This window comes from Diadema antillarum, unplaced genomic scaffold (genome assembly GCF_040938485.1).
Source record: "Diadema antillarum isolate AM-2024a unplaced genomic scaffold, OU_Dant_1.0 seq00000188_RagTag, whole genome shotgun sequence".
Lineage (NCBI taxonomy): Eukaryota > Metazoa > Echinodermata > Echinoidea > Diadematoida > Diadematidae > Diadema > Diadema antillarum.
The window spans coordinates 141,453-161,490 of record NW_027271252.1 but is presented as its reverse complement, the minus strand read 5'-3'; the positions used below and the strand labels follow the sequence as shown (position 1 = coordinate 161,490).

Below are 20,038 nucleotides of genomic sequence, written 5' to 3'. Positions count from 1 at the left end.
CTCTCCCGTCAACCATCGGCTACATGAAGGAAATTAGCTGAAATCGATCCGCGAAAATCTTTTGAAAAGTATCAGTAATTTGCCGGATGTTTGCTTTTACGTTCGAAAGTAAAATAATAACCATAACATTCAGCTCCCGAATATGCTAAAGCAAATGTCGAATGATCCCTTTGACGTTTGGAAATGAATAACAATAATACTCCGTACGATGATTAAATAAATGTCGGATGTTTGCTTTTACTTTCGGAAGTAAATAGCAATAACATTCATCTCCGGAAGATGCTAAAATAAATGTCGGATCTTTGCTTTGACGTTCGGAAATGAATAACAATAATATTCAACTCTGTACGATGATAAAAATAAATGCCGGATGTTTGCTTTTACGTTCAAAAGTAAATAACAATAACATTCAGCTCCGGAAGATGCTAAAATAAATGTCGGATCTTTGCTTTGACGTTCGGAAATGAATAACAATAATATTCAACTCTGTACGATGATAAAAATAAATGCCGGATGTTTGCTTTTACGTTCAAAAGTAAATAACAATAACATTCAGCTCCGGAAGATGCTAAAATAAATGTCGGATCTTTGCTTTGACGTTCGGAAATGAATAACAATAATATTCAACTCTGTACGATGATAAAAATAAATGCCGGATGTTTGCTTTTACGTTCAAAAGTAAATAACAATAACATTCAGCTCCGGAAGATGCTAAAATAAATGTCGAATGATCCCTTTGATGTTCGGAAATTAATAACACTAATATTCAACTCCGTATGATGATTAAACAGATGTCGGGTGTTTGCTTTTACTTTCGAAAGTAAATAGCAATAACATTTGGCTCCGGAAGATGCCCAGAAAATGGCAGATGATTGCTTTTTACGTTTGGAGGTGAATAGCAGTAACAGTCTGCTCCATATAATAAAATAAATGTCGGATATTTGCTATTACATTTCGAAATGAAGAACAGTAACATTCAGCTGCGTTTGATGGTAAAGTAAATGTCTGATGTCTGCCTTGACGTTCAAAATGAAAAAACAGTAACATTCGGCTCCGTACGATGCTAAAATGATTGTCGGATGTTTGCTTTTAAATTTGGAAATGAATAACGGTAATGTTCTGCTCCGAACGATGCTAAAATAAATAACAGATTGTTGCTTTTACATTTGGAACTGATTAACGGTATCAATCGGCTCAGTTAGATGCTAAAATAAATAGCGGATGTTTGCTTTCACGTTTGGAAATGAAAAAGGATAACATTCAGCTCCGTAAGATGCTAAAATGAATGTCGGTTGTTTGCTTTAACATTTGAAAATGATTAACGGTAACATTCGGCTCCGTAAGGTGTCAAAATACTAGTAAATGTTGGATGATTGCTTTTGCGATCAGAAATGAATAACGGTAACTTTAGCCTCTTTACAATGCTAAAACAAATGTCGGATAAATCAGATAATTTTGCTTAACATTCGACGTCGTGCGATACCAAGTTGATTGCATAAACCTTCGACACTTCGTTGCTGCTCAATTTTATTTGATCTCGACATTATGGACGCTATACCTATTTGATTTAATTGTCCTTATTTTATCAACTTTCGACATCAGCCGCAACTTTATAGTTTTCTCGATCACTAACGTCGGACGGTACGACCTAATCAACTTTGGACATTGGTCGCTATTTAATAATTTCATCAACCTTACACATCGGTAGCTATTATTCCGATGTTCGTTATTCCGAAGGCTCTCTAGTCCGAAGATTCGTTATTCAGAAGGTATATTGTTCCGTTAATTTCATTTTCGGATTCATGAATCTTCAGAATAACGAACCTTCGGAATAACGCCACAAACGTTCGAATTAACGAACCTGTAGGTTTAGGGAATTTGTGTGTTTCGAATTTAACGACCCTTCGGAATTACGAACCTTCGGAATATTACGAACAGCACCCATCCGATTATCAACCTTCGACATCGATCGCTGCTTACTGATTTTATCAACCTTCGACGTCGACCGTAAATAACGTATTTGATTGACACTTTCGACGTCGATCGCTGCACATTAGATTGGCAAACCGTCGAAGTGTCGATCGCTGCCTATTTATTTACTGGTTCCCCAATTTCTGACTTAGTTACTGATTTAATCTACCTTCAACATCGGTCGGTCATTATATTGTAAGTGGCCACTTATTGTCTCGAGCTTGATATTTCCCAATGGCGTCCACGTCTACACACACACACATAAAAAGAAAGAAAAAGATCTGAGTCTTAAAGGTCTAACGAGGCGTGAAAGTCCTTGTGTGATGCTTTTAATTGTGTCATTCACAATAGTGTCACGGTCCCTAAGATGGATGAAAGAGGCGCAGATCTTAAGAAGCCACTTGAGTTGAAGTTTAACACCGTCTGTCTATTCTTAAAGTACACGATTTGTAGGGGGAAAAAAAAGACAAAGAGAGGGAGAAAACAAAGAAAACGTAGGAGAGAGAGAAGGGTATGGCGAAACCACCAGAGTGGCATTATGTAATCAACAAAGCTGCGTTTAACTTCACTCGAGTCCCCGAGAAGTGGTACTACACGTGCATGCATAATGTTTATCTTGGATACATGTACTGTAGGTACCCTTCTCTCCTTTCATGATAAATTGTTTATACGTATCACATAACTATGTCAATGCATGTTTACGTCGCAATTTGTCCAATCGGGGTTTTCCCTCTTTAAGGAGTGCTTGCTTTCCAAGAAAAAAAAAGAAGGATGAAATTAATGATTATGAGCAAAACTGAATGCATTTAAGCAGCGGAATCGCGCTACATCAATAGCACTCCAAAATCTTCGAGTGATCCCGGAGGTCACTCCGAGTGAAAATGAACATTTTCACTCAAAATTCACTCCAATTTCACTCTAAATTGACTCCGTTTTAAATGTATCCACCCCTTCAAGTGTGAATGTTTTCATTTTTTTTTTTTTAGAGAGAAAGAGAGAGAGAGAGAGAGAGTAGGCCTACTGTGCATTGGAATACGAATCTCTGCTGTGCAGCGATATTATGATCGCTATAAAAACGATCAGTTCGATGAGCAAAGCACGTGCTTGCCCTGCCAGCAGTGAGTGCGCCATGTGGTTCCAACATACTCATCTTGTGTGCCCAGCGTGTTTTTATCACAGAACTCTTGTGTGTGGAGTTCTGTCGTTTTTACGTTATGGTCAATTCATGACGTGTGAGTGCTTCGACTTGACGCCTGTGAGATTGACAGGTGCCGTTTACGAGAATAAAAACTGTCAGTAGTGACTATCAATCCCAAAATCAGTTGCTATATAATAATCAGACTAATTACTTAAATGTAGAGTTACATGTAGTTACATGTATTTCGAATGACAATGCGCACATCCCCTTTATCATCACACTTTTGATACGGCGGACAGAAGGCCGTTAAATTTCATTTCAATGATTCGATACAATCATAGCTTTTAAAAGGTCCAATTAAACAAATTGGATATGAAATCACGGTTACAGCTCGTTATTCCGAAGGTTCGTTAGTAAGGTTCTTTAGTCCGAAGGTTTGTTAATCCGAAAATGAAATAAGGTTCGTTATTCCGAAGGTTCGTTAATCCGAAAATGAAACAAAGCTCGACTTACTTCGAAGGTTCGTTACGGACCCTATATCATTTCGGATCCTATATCATTTCGGATCAACGAACCTTCGAGATAACGAACCCTATTTCATTTTCGGATTAACGAACCTTCGGAATGACGAACCCTATGTCATTTTTGGATTAACGAACCTTCGAAATAACGCCGCAAATGTTCGAATTAACGAACCTTTTTTCGTTTTCGGATTTAACGAACCTCTATGGTTTAGGGAATTTATGTGTTTCGGATAAACGAACCTTCGGAATAACGAACCTTCGGAATAACGAACAGCACCCGAAATCACAACGTCTTTATCTTGTTAAGATATAAGACCAAAAAAAAGGTCCCTCAGTTCATGAACTTGCAATGTTTCTTTATTGCGTGTGTTTCTAGCTTGTATTTGGCACTCACGGAATGAATGCGCGTACAGTATATGGTAGGCTACATACTCGTGCTCTTGTTGTTGCTGAACATTTCCCCTTCACAGTGATTGTGTGGCATGATCGTTCAGTATGTTCAGATGGTGTTAGTGCGTTGATTAAAATGTTACCACAATAGATGCACGTGTGCTATAACAACGATCTGAGGTCTTTGCTACGCGCTGCTTTCTTGTTTACAAACATGGAATCTTGGTGAACTTAATTCACTATCGTCCCCATGCTAACATGCAAAAGAAGAAAACGCTTTTGTTCTTGTTTATGTGTACCATGCAGTGAACAGAAGGTAGACCTGTAAACTGTGCCGCTAGGCCCTAGCTGTAGTTTGCACTTTGACGGATTGTCACTGCTCGTCTACTATTCGAAGCGAAATGAAAATCAAACTAGAGATCTCGTGCTGTATACTTTCTCGTACTGTGTACTATATACCATATTTAAAATGCAATTTGTGGTAGTACTTGTCAACGCTGTGTTTTTGGCTCAAACTTTTCTCTCTCAAACTTACTTGGTTACGCAGGGGCGGATCCAGGGAGGACGGCAACCGGCGCCCGCCCCCCCCCCCCCTTTATTTATTTTTTTTTGTTGTTGTTGTTGAAACAAAAGAAATGTAAAAAAAAAAAAAAAAAATGGGGGAGGGGTGCGTGCGCCCCCCTTTAATTTTGTAAACGCGCCCCCACTTTACGGAATTCCTGGATCCGCCCCTGTTACGGGATAATACCTATCAGAATTGTGATTTTGGTGCAAGCTGCATGGCAGTATTGATTTTGAGACACTTCTATGGTCCGTCAGCACCTGATTCTCTTTATGTGACGATGTGCACGTGAAAAGCATTCAAACTTTCCCATGTTTTTGCTCTTGCGTTAAAGGCGTATTAATTCACCACGTACATGAAACAAAACCCCCATAGTTCTGAAATGTGAGTTATAGGGATAGAAACAACCGCTGGAAAAAAAAAATGAATCCGTATGATCGAAAATACAGTACACTATGTGAACGGTTACAGTTTGCTATTCCGAAGGTTCGTTAATCCGAAAATATGAGGTTTGTAACTTGTTATTCCAAAGGTTCATTTATCAAAAAATGAAATAAGGTTCGTTATGCCGAAGGTTCGTTAATCCGAAAATGAAACAAAGGTCCTAATTCCGAAGGTTCTTTACAATCTATAAGAGAAATACTGATATCTCCTTATATTCTAGGCTTTATTACAAAAAATTATGTAGGATGCTTTGCACAACGGACCTATTATGCATCACATGTGATATCTAAAACATCTTTTAAATCACTGCTCCCAAAGGTAAACATATGACCTTTGTGTATCTACTCGTTTGTGTGTATGTGTGTGCGTGTGTGTGTGTGTGGGGGGGGGGGAATAGTTTCCTCCTTCTTCTTCTTTTTTTGTTAGAGTTTATCTTAGTTGATCTTGATACAGTGTACCTCTTTCGGTGCGCCCTTGCTCTTGTTATGTCACTTCATCTGTTTCTACATTTTGAAGCAAAGTAATTTGTTCAAGCATTGTGTATGTCCTCGTAACCGTAATGTGTCATTTTGCTGCGATGAGTTGGTTCTAGTAGGCCCTATTATCGCTGTGAGATGTAATTTTTGTAATAACGTGTTGAGAATAACAGATTTTTGTTTCTGAACGAAAGGAAAATGACGGAATTGTTTTGATAACCAATGTGGATGACGTGTTGAGAATTCTGATTCCTGTTTCTGAACGAAAGGAAAATGACGGAATTATTATTTTGATAACCAATGTGGATGACTACCTTCTATAAGTCATTTTGGTGTGAAAAGAGAGTTTGCTCAAAGAAACGCTTCTCATGAATGGTCAACGAAACAAAATACATCATACAATGCAACGTGACTCGCGTGCATTTAGCAAACGAAATGTCTAGACCTTTAAGTTCAAGTAAAATGCATAAAACACAGAATAAGAAAGCAGACAAACTAACAAATATGGAATTAATGACCGCAGACGTAACGTAGGAAAACCTGACACCTATGCTTGAAGAAATTCCCACAAAAGCAGAGCGCAAGATAAAAGAATACATGTGCGTAGTCCATACAGGTCGTGATGCGCTCGGTCGAAATGCGTATGTCGCAGTAAACGAAATTTTAGGCATGTCTACACATGTATATATAAATACTTGAATTCTACATACATTGTATAGTTTTATCTTTACAATAATATATAAAACAACCCCTTTCCGCATCCCTAGAAGTCATAAAAGAAAAAAAAAAAAAGAAAATCGCCCTTAAAGTTCAGGTTATGTTCAAGCTCACAACCCGTTCCCCCCCCCCCCCCCCCCCCCATGATGCAACAGTCCTGCTTAGCGACGGCGTTAACGCTTCATCGCACACACATAAATGGCGACAGCTTGGGTGTGTGAGAAAATTCATTCTTAAATGGATGCACCCCCATGGCACTCAGGATTATCACTGACCCTCCTATGCCTTTTGTCTATCCACCCTCCTGCTTTAATCCCCCTCCCTTCACCTGTTGGCCTCCTTGCCCATGACCTCCCATCCTCTCCTTTTGTTTCCTTTGTTCCGTGTCCCTAGCCTGTCCCTGACTGTTCGTGTTGTGTGAACTTCTTTATAATGTGATTGCTTTCCCTGCCTGATTATCATTTTGCCTCTGACGAAGATTCTTCTGGAATCAAAAGCTCAGGCCCCTTTAGAGTATAGACTCCATTTTACTCCTTTGGCACGCCACTGATATTCGATAAGCAGTTTTCAGCATTTTTGTGTTTGTTTCTTTTGTTTTTGTTTTGTTTTGTTTTGTTTTGTTTTTTGCTACAGATAATTAGCCAATCACAAGACAGATATAATTCGATTCTAACCAATACCAAAATACGGTTGCCTGAATGTAAACTTTGGTGTGTTTGTGTTGTGTGTCGGCTGCAGTGTAGTTTGAAACAACAGAAACAGAAAAAAAGAAAGAGGCACGCAATGTGTGCTATATACGAAAAGCCTCATTTACCGAGAAAGTTGATCGCTTCCATTCTCCTCCCATGGCATGTTGTTGTCAATGGAAGCTAAAGAGAATGCTTTTAGCAAGTATACCAGTACCTAAAGAGGACCTGAGGAACCCGTTGTTTTGAATGCTGTGCTCGGTACGAGTTCAAAACGCAGTCGAAGTTATCAGAATGCCATTATAATAGAACTGATAGCTCTATAGAAAACTTGTTTAGGTCAGTAAAGGTTGCTGTAATGCAATCTTTGTGGAATTGACTCATTACATCTGAGCATTTTGAAAAACGTGTAGAGTACTTTCGTTTTGCATATAAATGTTAAGAAATAGTTTGAACTATGAAAATAAAAAAGTATGGTTACTTCAACGATGTTGAATAGTTCGATTAGCCGTGATGCATAAAGTGAATTCATGAATTCATCTGACTAATCCTTACCGATTGATGATCACTTCTATAAGCCAACAGTTAAGCTGAACTGCTTTGGAGTGATAAGACAGGTAAACGATGAAAACTTGGTACATGTTGTATAATTATTATAAAATCCTGTAGCCAGAACTGATTTTACGATCATCTTTAACCTTTCAGAAAGTTCCAGTTTTCAACTTAAATAGTAGCGATAGCTTGTAAGAGTAAATTAGCATCCCTCTGACTATTTTTGGTCAATATGCATACTCTTAACCCTATTCTAACTGGGTGGGGGGGGGGGGGGGGGTCAAATGGGTCAAATTGACCCCCCCCCCACGTTTCGCGTCACGATTCTGCAACGCGCAAAGATTTTGCCGCGTCGTTTCACAACTTTTTTCATTGAAGTCTTCCGCATATTTTGAGACCAAATTTGCGACGTCTGATTACACCGTTCTGAAGTTACGTAATGTTATGCAAATGCATGTCAACCGGAAAACAGCTCAAATTCATGATATCGTGTGCAAATTGAATGTAAATTGTGTTTTTGGGGTTAAATTGATATAAATTATAGTATTTCATCTTTGAACCATTGAAATTAATCAATTCTATATAGTGTAGATAAGCCTGAAAAAGTGCCTGCAACAAATTTTGAAAAACAACAGAAAACACAAGGTCGAACAATCAATAAAATACATAAGAAATTAACAAAACAATAAAAAACAAAAGAAATTGGTTTTGACTGTGCTTTATTTTTAAATGAAAATTGGTTTATATGTCTTGAGGAATTTTGACACAAAAATTTAGCAATACTTCAGTCTTTTTTATGGAGTTATAGGTGAAAATATGATTTCATGCACAACTTTGCATAATCAATTTATTAAAAATAGAAAGGCAATATTTTTCTATTGTATGACCATGTAATCTTGTAGTTGACATCCAGCTCTATCTTCAGGAAAAATTTCGCAGCGATCGCGCGATCGGTGGCCGAGATCTGAAGGGGGGGGGGGGGTCACCACCAGTAAAAACTCCTCCCAGTTAGAATAGGGTTAAGCCAGCTGGACAGAGCGATCAATGGGCGCGATTATCACCACGCGTGGTTAACCTAAACAATGCTCGGCCGGCTTGTTCGGTTTCAGTGTTGTTTATTTCCCCCTTTTAAAAACGAAGGTTCCTTAGTCCAGCCATTGTTTTCGCTTCCTGCTCAAGACATTGAACAGTTCAGCAAAGCTGAAGTTTAGATCACTAAACGGCGACGTGAACTCATGATGATAATAGGACTTAGATCACAGCCGAAAGTGCGCTCCTTCATTACTCTAGAATGAGAAAGAATACCCTGTCTGTGTTCAAAGTTGGGTTACGGACGATGAAAAAAAAAAAGGTTTGAATCATGAATTGTCGGATGACGTCGGCAGATTGATGATATAAATATTAGCGTATCATGGGAAAGATTAAGTAATGATGAGCCCAATGATATCGCAGGGGTCCAAACTAATTTTTATTTTTGACCACCAAAATCATTGATTTCTATTTTTTTTTTTGTGGCCAAAAAAATCAAGAAAAACATAGGAAAAACTAAATCGGTCCTACTAAAAACAATTATTAAGCATTACTGACGTGACAGGTACCCATGTCTAAAATAAATGAATACAAAAGTAGATCATCTCAATCACCATTATTCTGAATTCTAAGATTTAGCAAATAGGCTTATAGATAATTATAAAAGTTGATGCCTATGCTATAGGTGGTCATAGCTTACTTTTGGGATGAGAAAGTGGGAGCATTTCCAGATTGTTTGTTTTAGCATTGTAAAGAGCCGAAAGTTACCGCTATTCATTTCTGATTGTAAAAGCAATCATCCAACATTTACTATAGTATGTTAGAACCTTACGGAGCCGAATATTACCGTTAATCATTTTCAAATACACTGTATAAAAGCAAACAACCGACATTCATTTTAGCATCTTATGGAGCTGAATGTTACCCTTATTGATTTCCGAATGTGAAGCAAACATCCTCTATTTATTTAAGCATCATACTGAGCCTATGTATACCATTAATCATTTTCAAATGTGAAAGCAAATTGTACCAGAGCTGCCAACCGTTCCGAAAAATTCGTATACGAAAAATCGAAGGGAATACGACAATATGAAAACGTCCTTAGAAAGTACGAATTCACAGTGGGGCAAAATAATGGGTAAAAATATAGCAAACGCACGTCGCATGTGCCATGTTATCTGTATTCAGCTGGGATATCGATGCAACGCGTACGCACCGTATGTGGAAAGCGCTGAATAGAAAAATGTGCGCACACGCATATCGCTGCTTGCGTACTGTGTACACCGAACAGAACTTCGCGCGCGTGAATCCCTGTCGCCTACGGACCCTGGATGTTTACATGGATCGCCGTGGTATCCCAATTAGCCAGCTGCCACTACAGTACCGTATGAGGCGGGGTGAAAGCGTCCCGTTGTGCAATGTCTGCTTCTTTTTCTCTTCTTTTCATCCTCTTGTCCCTTGCCTCCCAAGTACGAAATGATTTTTAAAGTGTTGTCTGTTTTTTTTTATAACGCTATTGCATCATTTTCTGCGAGGAAGTTGTAGAGGTGAGTTTCTGTTCGTGTATTGATGACTGATGTGCACTGCCCTCTGCAGTATATGTGCAGGTGAAAAGCGTTCGAACTTTCTTTCCAGAGTATCGTGGAAACTCGATTATTTCTAGGCCTATTAAAGGAGATCTCATATAACAGAATACTTATAACAAACTATTTTCCCGTCAAAATGAATCAATTTCCTTTGTTTTGTATCGTTTATTGACTTGATCCCATAGGATCTCGTCGCAATACCGAGTTTTATATGTGTGTTTATTTTCGCGTAGCTTTCGGTGCTGCAAAACTTTTGCTAGGGCCTAAGCTTACTACTAAACTTCGTTTTATTTCCGTCGTTTCTCACACCTCGTTTAGTACGATTTCTTACATTTTATATCACTTTATCTGTTCCCTTTATACTTTGAAGTATTTAAACGTAATTCTCTTAGTGTCTCGCACTGTTATTTTCGTAACGGCGATTTCTCCGCTTCGCTGCAATCGAAGCGACGGAGTTTGATCCCAGTCGCTTCGATGTGCTATTTGCTGTCTTTTCTAAATGTTTGTGTTGTTGGGAGGTGTTGATACTTTGTATTTATTATTGAGTTTCCTAGGTATTTATCTCGAGGGATTATGCGTGTTTCTTAATGTTGATCATAGGAAAAGGCTAAAATGATCTTGAGTGATGTCTGATAGTGATGATAACTATGCTGGTGACTGGTGTAAAAAGACGGCTTCCTGTGAATGCTCAGCGTACGTGACGTTTGTTTTATTTCCCTTTCCCTCTAGTCTTCTTTCCCCCTTACTCTTCTTTCCCCTCTCAAGAATGATTAAAAAAAAAAGAAATTACGTACACCTCACAACAAAACGAACCATGTGCTATAGCAACTTTCGTAAAGTTAAATCTAAATGTTCAATATCAGCAAAGAATAAGGCGAAAACACGAATGACAATAAATAAAAGCGAAGAGATTGTGTATGCAGTCTCTTCGGCTCGAAGAAACTTGACACCCCACCCCTCTCCCTTGTGGAAATTTCCACAAAAGCAGGTGCCACACCCAGGTGCGTGCCAGACGAAAGAATGCGCGCATTGGAATAAACAGCGTGTAAGTATCCTGGAAATATCGATAGAAGAACCAGCTCATTAGTTGAATTAAAGGAAAAATTCCAAAGATATCATGGTTCTATGTCTATAGCCTTTCTTTTGGCGCATCGTAGGGAACATCGAAGAGTCGATTATAGTGTACTTGATCGAATATCTAATGTTCCCTGAACAATAACAAAAGGATTGATTATTTAGTCAATTAAAAATGCAATCACAGAAATACATGAAAGGTCTCGTATGCCCAGACAAATTCACTACGAGAAGGTCCAATGAGATGCAGTCATCACCTGGTTAGACAGCAAAATACAACGTGTAATGACAATTAATTTCAGTTCACGCGCATCAAAACTGCTTATTACTTTTCAAAGTTTTGGCTATCAACATTCGTTCGTGGGTGTATTTTGTTTGTTTGTTTGTTTGTTTTGTGTGTTTTTCCCTCGTGAAAGACGTAATGATTTCTTCATATCGAACGTAAATTGCATGTTTACCGTAAACAAGCCATTCAGCTCAGCTCAGCTATGGCGCATTCGATCCATCGAACTTGCAGTAACCTCTTATAGGCAGGAGCACATGGCGCATTCATTTAAACTTGAAAATGAAGCCACGTGTTTGCACCACATCGGCGCTTCCACACACAGCGCGGCATTTTGCGATCATCGTTATAGCAGACTTTCCGATTCCAGTCAGGGGAAAAGGAATCGGAATACTTCGAAAAATACTAATGTTTAAAATCCAATAAAATGAAAAAAGCCTGAAAACAACGCATGATTATGTTTTGATAGTACATAATTGGAAACACAGAACAGAGTTTTGCATCCGCTCACACAGAAGCTCTCTTGAGAAGATCAAGCATTCCCCGTCCCCTGCTAGAAAATGGAAGCTTCCATAATCAGCCCAGAAAGATTTTGGAGGTACAAACTTGCACTTGTACACATTGCGAGAAAGCAATCAATCAACGCTGAACATTGCGTAGTTTAGAATCTTTATCGTGCTGGTGACCAGCTGGATGCTTCGGCATGTGTCATAACGTTATGTTTAGAGCCTGTAGGCCTCATAGCAAAAAGAGGGAGATTGAAAAAAAATACGAATTCTGGTGGAAAATACGAATTTTGGAGCTGCTGAGTACTAATTTGTGCTTCGAAAGGTTGGCAGTTCTGTCGTATACGGAGCAGAATTTAACAGTTAGTCATTTCCAAATATAAAAGCAAACATCCGACATCTATTTTATCATCGTACGGAGCCGAATGTCACTGTTGTCCACTTGCGAAAGTGAAATGAGTCATCTGACAATTATTTCATCATATCGTACGGGGCCGAATTTTGAACGTCAAGGCAGACATCAGACAGTTTTGTGTGTGTGTGTGTGTGTTTTGTTTTGTTTTTGTTTTGTTTTTTACCATCAAACGCAGCCAAATGTTACTATTCATTTCGAAATGTAATACACATGTAGCAAATATCCGACATTTATTTTAGCATAGTACGGAACAGAATGTAACTGCTATTCACTTCCAAACGTAAAAGCAATCATGTGACATTAATCATTTTGGCATCTTCCGGAGCCGAATGTTATTGCTATTTATTTGCGAAAGTACATAGCAATATAAATTATAAGCAAGCATCCGACATTTATTTAAACATCGTACGGAGTTGAATATTATTATCATTCATTTCTGAAAGTCGAAGGGAGCTGATTGTTATTGTTATATTTCGAACGTAAAACCGAATATCAGACATTTATTTTATCATCGTATATACGGAGTTATTTTGGTTATTTATTTCCGAACGTCACAACAAACATGCGTTATTTATTTTAGCATCTTCCGGAGCTGAATGTTGTTGATATTTACTCTTGAACATAAAAGCAAACATCAGACATTTATGTTATCATATACACGGAGTTGAATATCATTGTGTTCATTTCCGAACCATCGAACGCAGCTGAATGTATACTGTTATTCATTTCGAAATTTAAAAGCGAACATCCGACAGTTATTTTAGCATCGTATGGAGCAGAACATTACTGCTATTCACTTCTGAACGCAAAATCGTATATACGGAGTTGAATATTTTTGTTATTAATTTCCGAACGTCACAGCAAACATTCGACATTCATTTTAGCATCTTCCGGAGCTGAATGTTATTGCCATTTACTCTTGAACATAAAGGCAAACATCAGACATTTATGTTATCATCGTATACACGGAGTTGAATATTGTTGTGTTCATTTCCGAACCATCGAACGCAGGTGAATGTTACTGTTATTCATTTCGAGATTTAAAAGCGAACATCCGACAGTTATTTTAGCATCGTATGGAGCAGAATATTACTGCTATTCACTTCCGAACGTAAAAGCAATCATCTGACATCTATTTTGTCATCTTCCGGAGCCGAATGCTATTGCTATTTACTTTCGAAAGTACAGGCAATCATCCGTCATTCATTTTATTATCGTAAGAAGTTGAATATTTTTGTTATTTATTTCCGAACGTCAAAGGGATCATTCGACATTTACTTTAGCATCTTCGGGAGCTGAATGTTATTGCTATTTACTTCCGAACGTAAAAGCAAACATCAGATATACATTGTATATTTTATAAACGTAGATACGGAGTTGAATGTCATTGTTATTAATTTCCGAACATCAAAGCAATCATTGCACATTAATTTTACCACCGAACGCACCTGAATGTTACTGTTATTCATTTCGAAATCTAAAAGCAAACATCCAACAGTTATTTTAGCATCGTATGGAGCAGAATATTACTGCTATTCACTTCCAAACGTAAAAGCAATCATCTGACATTTATGTTAGCATTTTCCGAAGCCGAATGTTATTGCTATTTATTTTCGAAAGTAAAAGCAAATATCCGTCTTTTATTTTATCATCGTACGGAGTTGAATATTTTTGTTATTCATATCCGAACGTCAAAGGGATCATTCGACATATAGCCTACTCAAGCATCTTCCGGAGCTGAATGTTATTGCTATTTACTTTCGAACGTAAGAGCAAACATCCGGCATTTATCTTATCGTCTTACGGAGTTGAATATTATCATTCACTTCCGAACGCCAAAGCAAACATTCGGTATTTATTCCAGTATCATACGGAGTCAAATGTCACCGTGATTCATTTCTAAAATCAAAAGTAAACATGCGACATTCATTTTTGCGTCTTACGGAGCCGACTGTTACCGCTGTTCATTTTCAAAAGTAAAGGCAAACATCCGACTTTTTTTGTAGCCCGATTGGGCCACCGAATTTTCAGCAATGAAATTTTGGTGGCGCAGGTCGTTAAAAGTCGTGAATAGCGAGATGATCGTAACCGATGTCGATATGTTCTAATAATTATTGATACTTGAGTGATGAACGCATGTGCACAACTTCCGCAGGTGTACTTCTTTAGAAAGTAGCGAACAATCAAGGCAGTGGACATCAGAGTGTGATTAAATCGAAAAGAAGCCCCTGAAATCGGAATTTGATGAAAATGGGCAAAGTCGGAACTCCATGAAATGTATTTTGATTGAGCGGTCAAAATAAAGCTTAACGGGAATGTGCCCTTGAATACCCTCGTCCACCCTCGTCCACCCTCGTCCAACCCGCGTCAATCGAGACGCAAATTCCCGAGGATGGATTATCCGTGCGGGCGGATGGACTCGTCCACTGAACGCGTATACCCGCGGGTACCCGCGGGGATACGCGTCAGTGGCCTCGTCCAGATCGCGGAAAAGCGTGACGTTTCCCGCGGTCGGCACTGTATACATTTGTGAGCTTCACAGGCAAAGCAGCATCATCATGGGACAAGTTTCCTTTTGCTTAATCATGAGATGTGATGAGTGTGTGTTATATTTTCCATTCAAAGTAAGGATATAAAATGGAGCATACTTCCTGCATGGGTTTATGGTAAAGTTTGCTACATGCAGGTGCACAGATATGTTATTGCACATCTACTAACCCTGAGATTCAATATACACATGTAGGAGAATGAGAGAAAACATTTGAAATATATTCATTTTCATCCATTTCCAGTGCATCCCTATACTAGTTGGTGTATGCTAAAACTCAAATTAATCATCACACATCAATCAGAATGACATTAGGAATGCAACATTGCCATGTTTAATATGCAGTGGGCAGGCTTAGTTACAGCACTGTTTAACTGATGCATACAACAGGTCCACTGACAGTTTTTAAGGTCAAGACACACACGTCTACTAAGTCCAACTCATCTAACCTTTGTAGATTCTTCCAAGCCCTCTATAGTCCATCTGGTCTGAGCAGTTGAACACCACCACGTACTTGCCCAGAGCCTTCCCCATATCCTTGGTGGTCTCTGTCTTGCCCGTCCCAGCGGGGCCGGCCGGGGCACCTCCCATGCTCATACCCAGTGCTTGGGCCAGGGTGATGTAACACCTGTCGGAGATGTATATCGTTATAGCCTATGGGAAATCTCCTCATATTTTCAATGTCACCTACAGTCAGAGGAGTGGTTTTATGTATTTCTACAAATACAGACACATATATCTACAAGAAAATAAAGTTTGAACACAAAAAATCTATTAGATTTGCTAAGAAGACACAATGTACTGTATCTTGCATTTATCATAACAAAACAGAGGCAGGTATGAGATTGGTGAAAATAATATACTAACCAAGGGAATTACATGTCAATAGTTAACACTTGTACTTATGCATGCAGGTACATAAAAGTAATATGTATGCAAGCATACTTACTTTTCACAGTACTCAAAGCCATGAAAACTTAGGGTGGTATTCTGAAAATCTTTCTAAGTTTCTGACTAAGTCAGAAACTTAGGAAGTGACTAGGAAAGACAGAATTGGTATTCTGAAATTTCTTCCTAGGCACTTCTAAATGCAAATTAGGCCATCCTTATCCCCGCCCACGTCCTTTCTTAAGCCAATACGAAATGCCGTATCATAAGGAACCAACCAACGACAATCGCATATTACTATGACTAGGGGGGCAAATACACGTGTGCGCGACATGTCCCCTTTCTCACGCTCATTTCGCGCATCAAAGTACATGGGCGCGCAGTGAATGACAAGCGCACCTATCATGATGTCTGCAGATTGCTATTCTTAACAACTGACTTAGGACAGGGGTGGAGCTTTCCTAAATATCTTCCTAAATTTCTTTCCTAAGTGCAGTCTAGAATACCAACTTCTTCCTAAGTCAGAAATTTGCATATTCCCGCCCCCTTCCTAAGTTTCTTCCTAAGTTTAGGAAAAAAACTTAGGAACAGACTTAGGAAGAAGCTTAGGAAGATTTTCAGAATACCACTTAGGAAAAAATCCTGACTGTGATAGGAAGAAATTTCTTCCTAGGAAGGATTTCAGAATACCACCATTAATGTTCATTGTGAGGGAACAAACAGACAGAGATAGCTTTCCACCATAAACCTCAGAAAATTCAGTAACAATATGAATGCAATCCTTCAACTGACTTCGCGAGAAACAGTACATTTTTTCACCCTGTATGGCGTATACACGTGTTGTGTACTTTCTTAGAATTCAAGTTATCATGCAATCCCATATAGTAGAAAGAGGAGACAGAATAATTGGAGAGAGATGTATCATGAAAGTGGCAGCCTCCACTAATCCCAGGTTTATACGGACCTGTCGGTGAGGGGCGTGATGACCAGCCGGTCCGTGCAGCCCAGGAACTCGTTCTGGTAGATGAAGTCGACGTCAGTGATGGAAACGATGCACTGGTCGGTGTCCTCCTTGAAGTAGAAGCGCGCCTGCTTCAGCCACTCAAAGTCGTTCACATTGCGGATGTGCATGCTCACCTGGGGGTGAAGTCCACAATAAAAGGCAATTACAAATGCATCCAATGCTAAGGTAAGGAAGTGATATGATGGGGGCTTGCCTAGCCTTGACGGCAAACAAAAAAAAAAGAAGATATTTACAAAAATAAACTCAAAAAGCATTCGGACAGCGCAGACCTCCGCCAAGCAGCTCATTTTCCATCTACACTGAAATCACCCAATTCAAAAAAAAAAAGAGAATATATAAAGGAGCCTTGTGTAATATCATGATGTTTCAAATTGATTTCCTTCTGGTAAGTACTTTGGTAATGCTACACATTACCACGCTACTGTTTTGTCTTGATTCTACTTTTTTGAAGGGGGGGGGAAGATTCATCTTCCACTGATCAATTATCAGGCCTAACCATATACTAAGGTAAGGAAACTCATCAACCTTGAACAATCCTATCAATAATCCAGTCAACAAGAAAAAAAAATAAGTATTCCCACATATTTTTCCAGGTCAAAATCTGTCAGGGCAGGTTAAAACATGTTTTCCATGTGTGCACACCTACAGCATACAGTATATACACTATAAAGCATGGAATACTGACCAAGCTAGGCCACAAGATACATCCATTCATACAGAGCTTTAGACAAAGGGATAATGTTGAATGATCAGAGTGTTAAACCTCACACACATTGAAGGCTAATCCCGAACTGTATTCCCACACCCAACTGACCAGGTCATTAAAGATGTCCCTCTGGTGGACGTGGATGGTGACCAGTGTCTCGTACTTGACCCTCTCGACCTTGGTCAGGTCGTGGGTTGTCTGCTCAATGAGGCAGTTGAGGAGCTCAAGGAATCGGGCGTTGGTGGCCGGCATGATCTTCTTGTCGGCCCGGGCCATGCCCAGGGCATCCTCGGCGTCGCGGGTCCACAGCATCTGGATCCCCAGCAACCCCACCTGTTATGTATCACACAAGACATGGGAGGAAAAACATTGAGAGATTGTGCTTTTGAAACCCTTCATCACAATCTAAGAGTCTGATCCACTTTTATTCTACATATCGTCAGCTCAGAGCCAGGAGGGTGTTAAATACTACATGCAGTCTGTGAAATAATAGCGCCTTTCTCGTTTTCAATCTTCAATATCTTCTAAAAGACCCTCAAAATCACCTGTAAGTAATGACCAAAGAAAATAATTGGGGGAGGGGAACTGGCAGGAAAAGTGAAAAATTTTCCGAGAAATTCATCAAACTCTCCTCTCTCTTCAGCTCCAGTGCATTTCTCTTCTTCCCTTTCTTTCATTCTCCCCAGCACTCTTTAATTGATATTCTCCATTCCCTTGTCCTGCTTCTCTCATTCGTCATCTTCTCTGTCTTCTCTCAATCTGTCAATTCATCTCACATGTATAGCATGTGCATATCTATACATCTATCAAGCTATATGCATACACGTATGCACAATACTTCTGTGTTAGTAGATAGACAGAAAAATTGATGATTGCATACAATAGATAAGTGGATGGATGATGCAGTGTGTAGATATGAAAATGATCATGAAGACTTTGATTGCAAACAGGTTAAGAGCCATTTTTACACATTTGAAAGTATTCTAAAACTTTTTCAGTAATACCTCAATTGATAGAAAAAATAGGAATATTCTTGAAGTTATGATTAAAGTATCAAACGTTTCCTAGTGTTCTCCTTATTTTTAAGCATCTTTAATCACAAATATATCAGACTAACAAGAATGGAGTTCACTTGTTTTGTGGCCTATAACTCTTCACATACCGTAAAACCAGAAATGTTCGCGAGCATTTTAATTTCGCAAATTTCGCGCGAGCCAACATTCGTGAAATCAAAGTGCAAGCAAAAGTTCTTGTCTACACTATATACACTGGACATATAATACCGGAGGCAATTCACAAAAATGTCATGTCCCCAAATAAGGCTGTCGGATCCAATTGAATTTACAAATGTATCTTGCTTTACAGTATATAAAGCCCTGTTTGTTCCCACCTGTGCAATGAAGTCATTGAGGAAGGAGAGGAGCTCAAAGCTGGAGTCGTTGATGACACGCGAGGCATCCCGGATGATGCCATGCAGGGACTTCTGTTGGAGGTCCAGCAGCTCTCCCAGCCAGCTCTCCACATTGCCCTTAGCGATGACAGGTTTCTCCAGCTGGGTGGAGGTAGGGAGAGGGTAGAAAGATGGAAGAATTCAATGCATGTGGCTACATCCCAAAATTTCACCAAGACAATAATGAATAATGAAACATTGCTATAACAGTTCTATCTCTACATTCATCATCCATGTACTCTTCATGATCTTCATCATCATCATTACTATCATCATCATTTACATCATCACTTCCATCATTTCAATCATCAGAGGGCATATACAGACAGATGTAAGACTTTTAAAATGGTGTTACACACAAAATGAAAATTAACCTACACAATGGAATCACCACAAAAGTTTACATTTATCATCTCTGTTTTTAGCATTCTTTTATTTACATCGCCATTGTCATCATCAGGGAGAAGGTAGAAAGATAGAAGAATGTATGACGTCTAACACCGAAAATTTAACCCACACAACACAATCAACACCATACTCTTACGTCATATAGTCATCATCTACATCTTCTCAACTATCACAAAATTTATTTACATCATTGTTTCCATCGTCAGAGAGAGGGCACAAAGATGGAAGAATGTATGGTGCTACATCAAAAGATTTCACCCAGATAATGAAATCACACAGCAGTCAACTATGATAGTAATATTACAAGTCAATTACGACACAGTAATATCACAAGCCATGATCATGATCGTACCATTACAATAGTCTGTTATGACTGGACCATCACAACCCCATCTTTACATTCATTGTCCATGTCTTCATCATCAGCATCAACATTGCCATCAATAAAGACATCATCTCCATCCCTACGATTTTTATCATCATCATCCTGCGAATCTCAACTATAGAGCATAAGGCCTCAAGTCTTCATCACATCATCACAGGACTTTAGTTTGTTTCAGTCTTGCATCCACGGCCAAATCTGTTTCATTTTCTTTTTCTTTCATAGAATCTATCCATCTCTTTCTCGGAAAGGGATTTTCTCAATCTCTCCTCCCTCCAT

At 38.9% G+C, this 20,038-nt stretch overlaps 1 protein-coding gene across 1 annotated transcript in view; it reads right to left on the bottom strand.

The window, feature by feature from the left end:
- The window catches only part of LOC139728638 (dynein axonemal heavy chain 8-like), a 130,319-nt gene that overhangs the window by 59,575 nt on the left and 50,706 nt on the right, over positions 1-20,038 (bottom strand). The window contains exons 37-40 of the mRNA XM_071639576.1: positions 18,910-19,071; positions 17,628-17,852; positions 16,754-16,926; positions 15,351-15,529 (exon numbers count right to left, since the gene is read on the bottom strand). Coding sequence (XP_071495677.1) covers positions 15,351-15,529; positions 16,754-16,926; positions 17,628-17,852; positions 18,910-19,071 — 739 coding nt within the window. The remainder of the gene's footprint in view (positions 1-15,350; positions 15,530-16,753; positions 16,927-17,627; positions 17,853-18,909; positions 19,072-20,038) is intronic.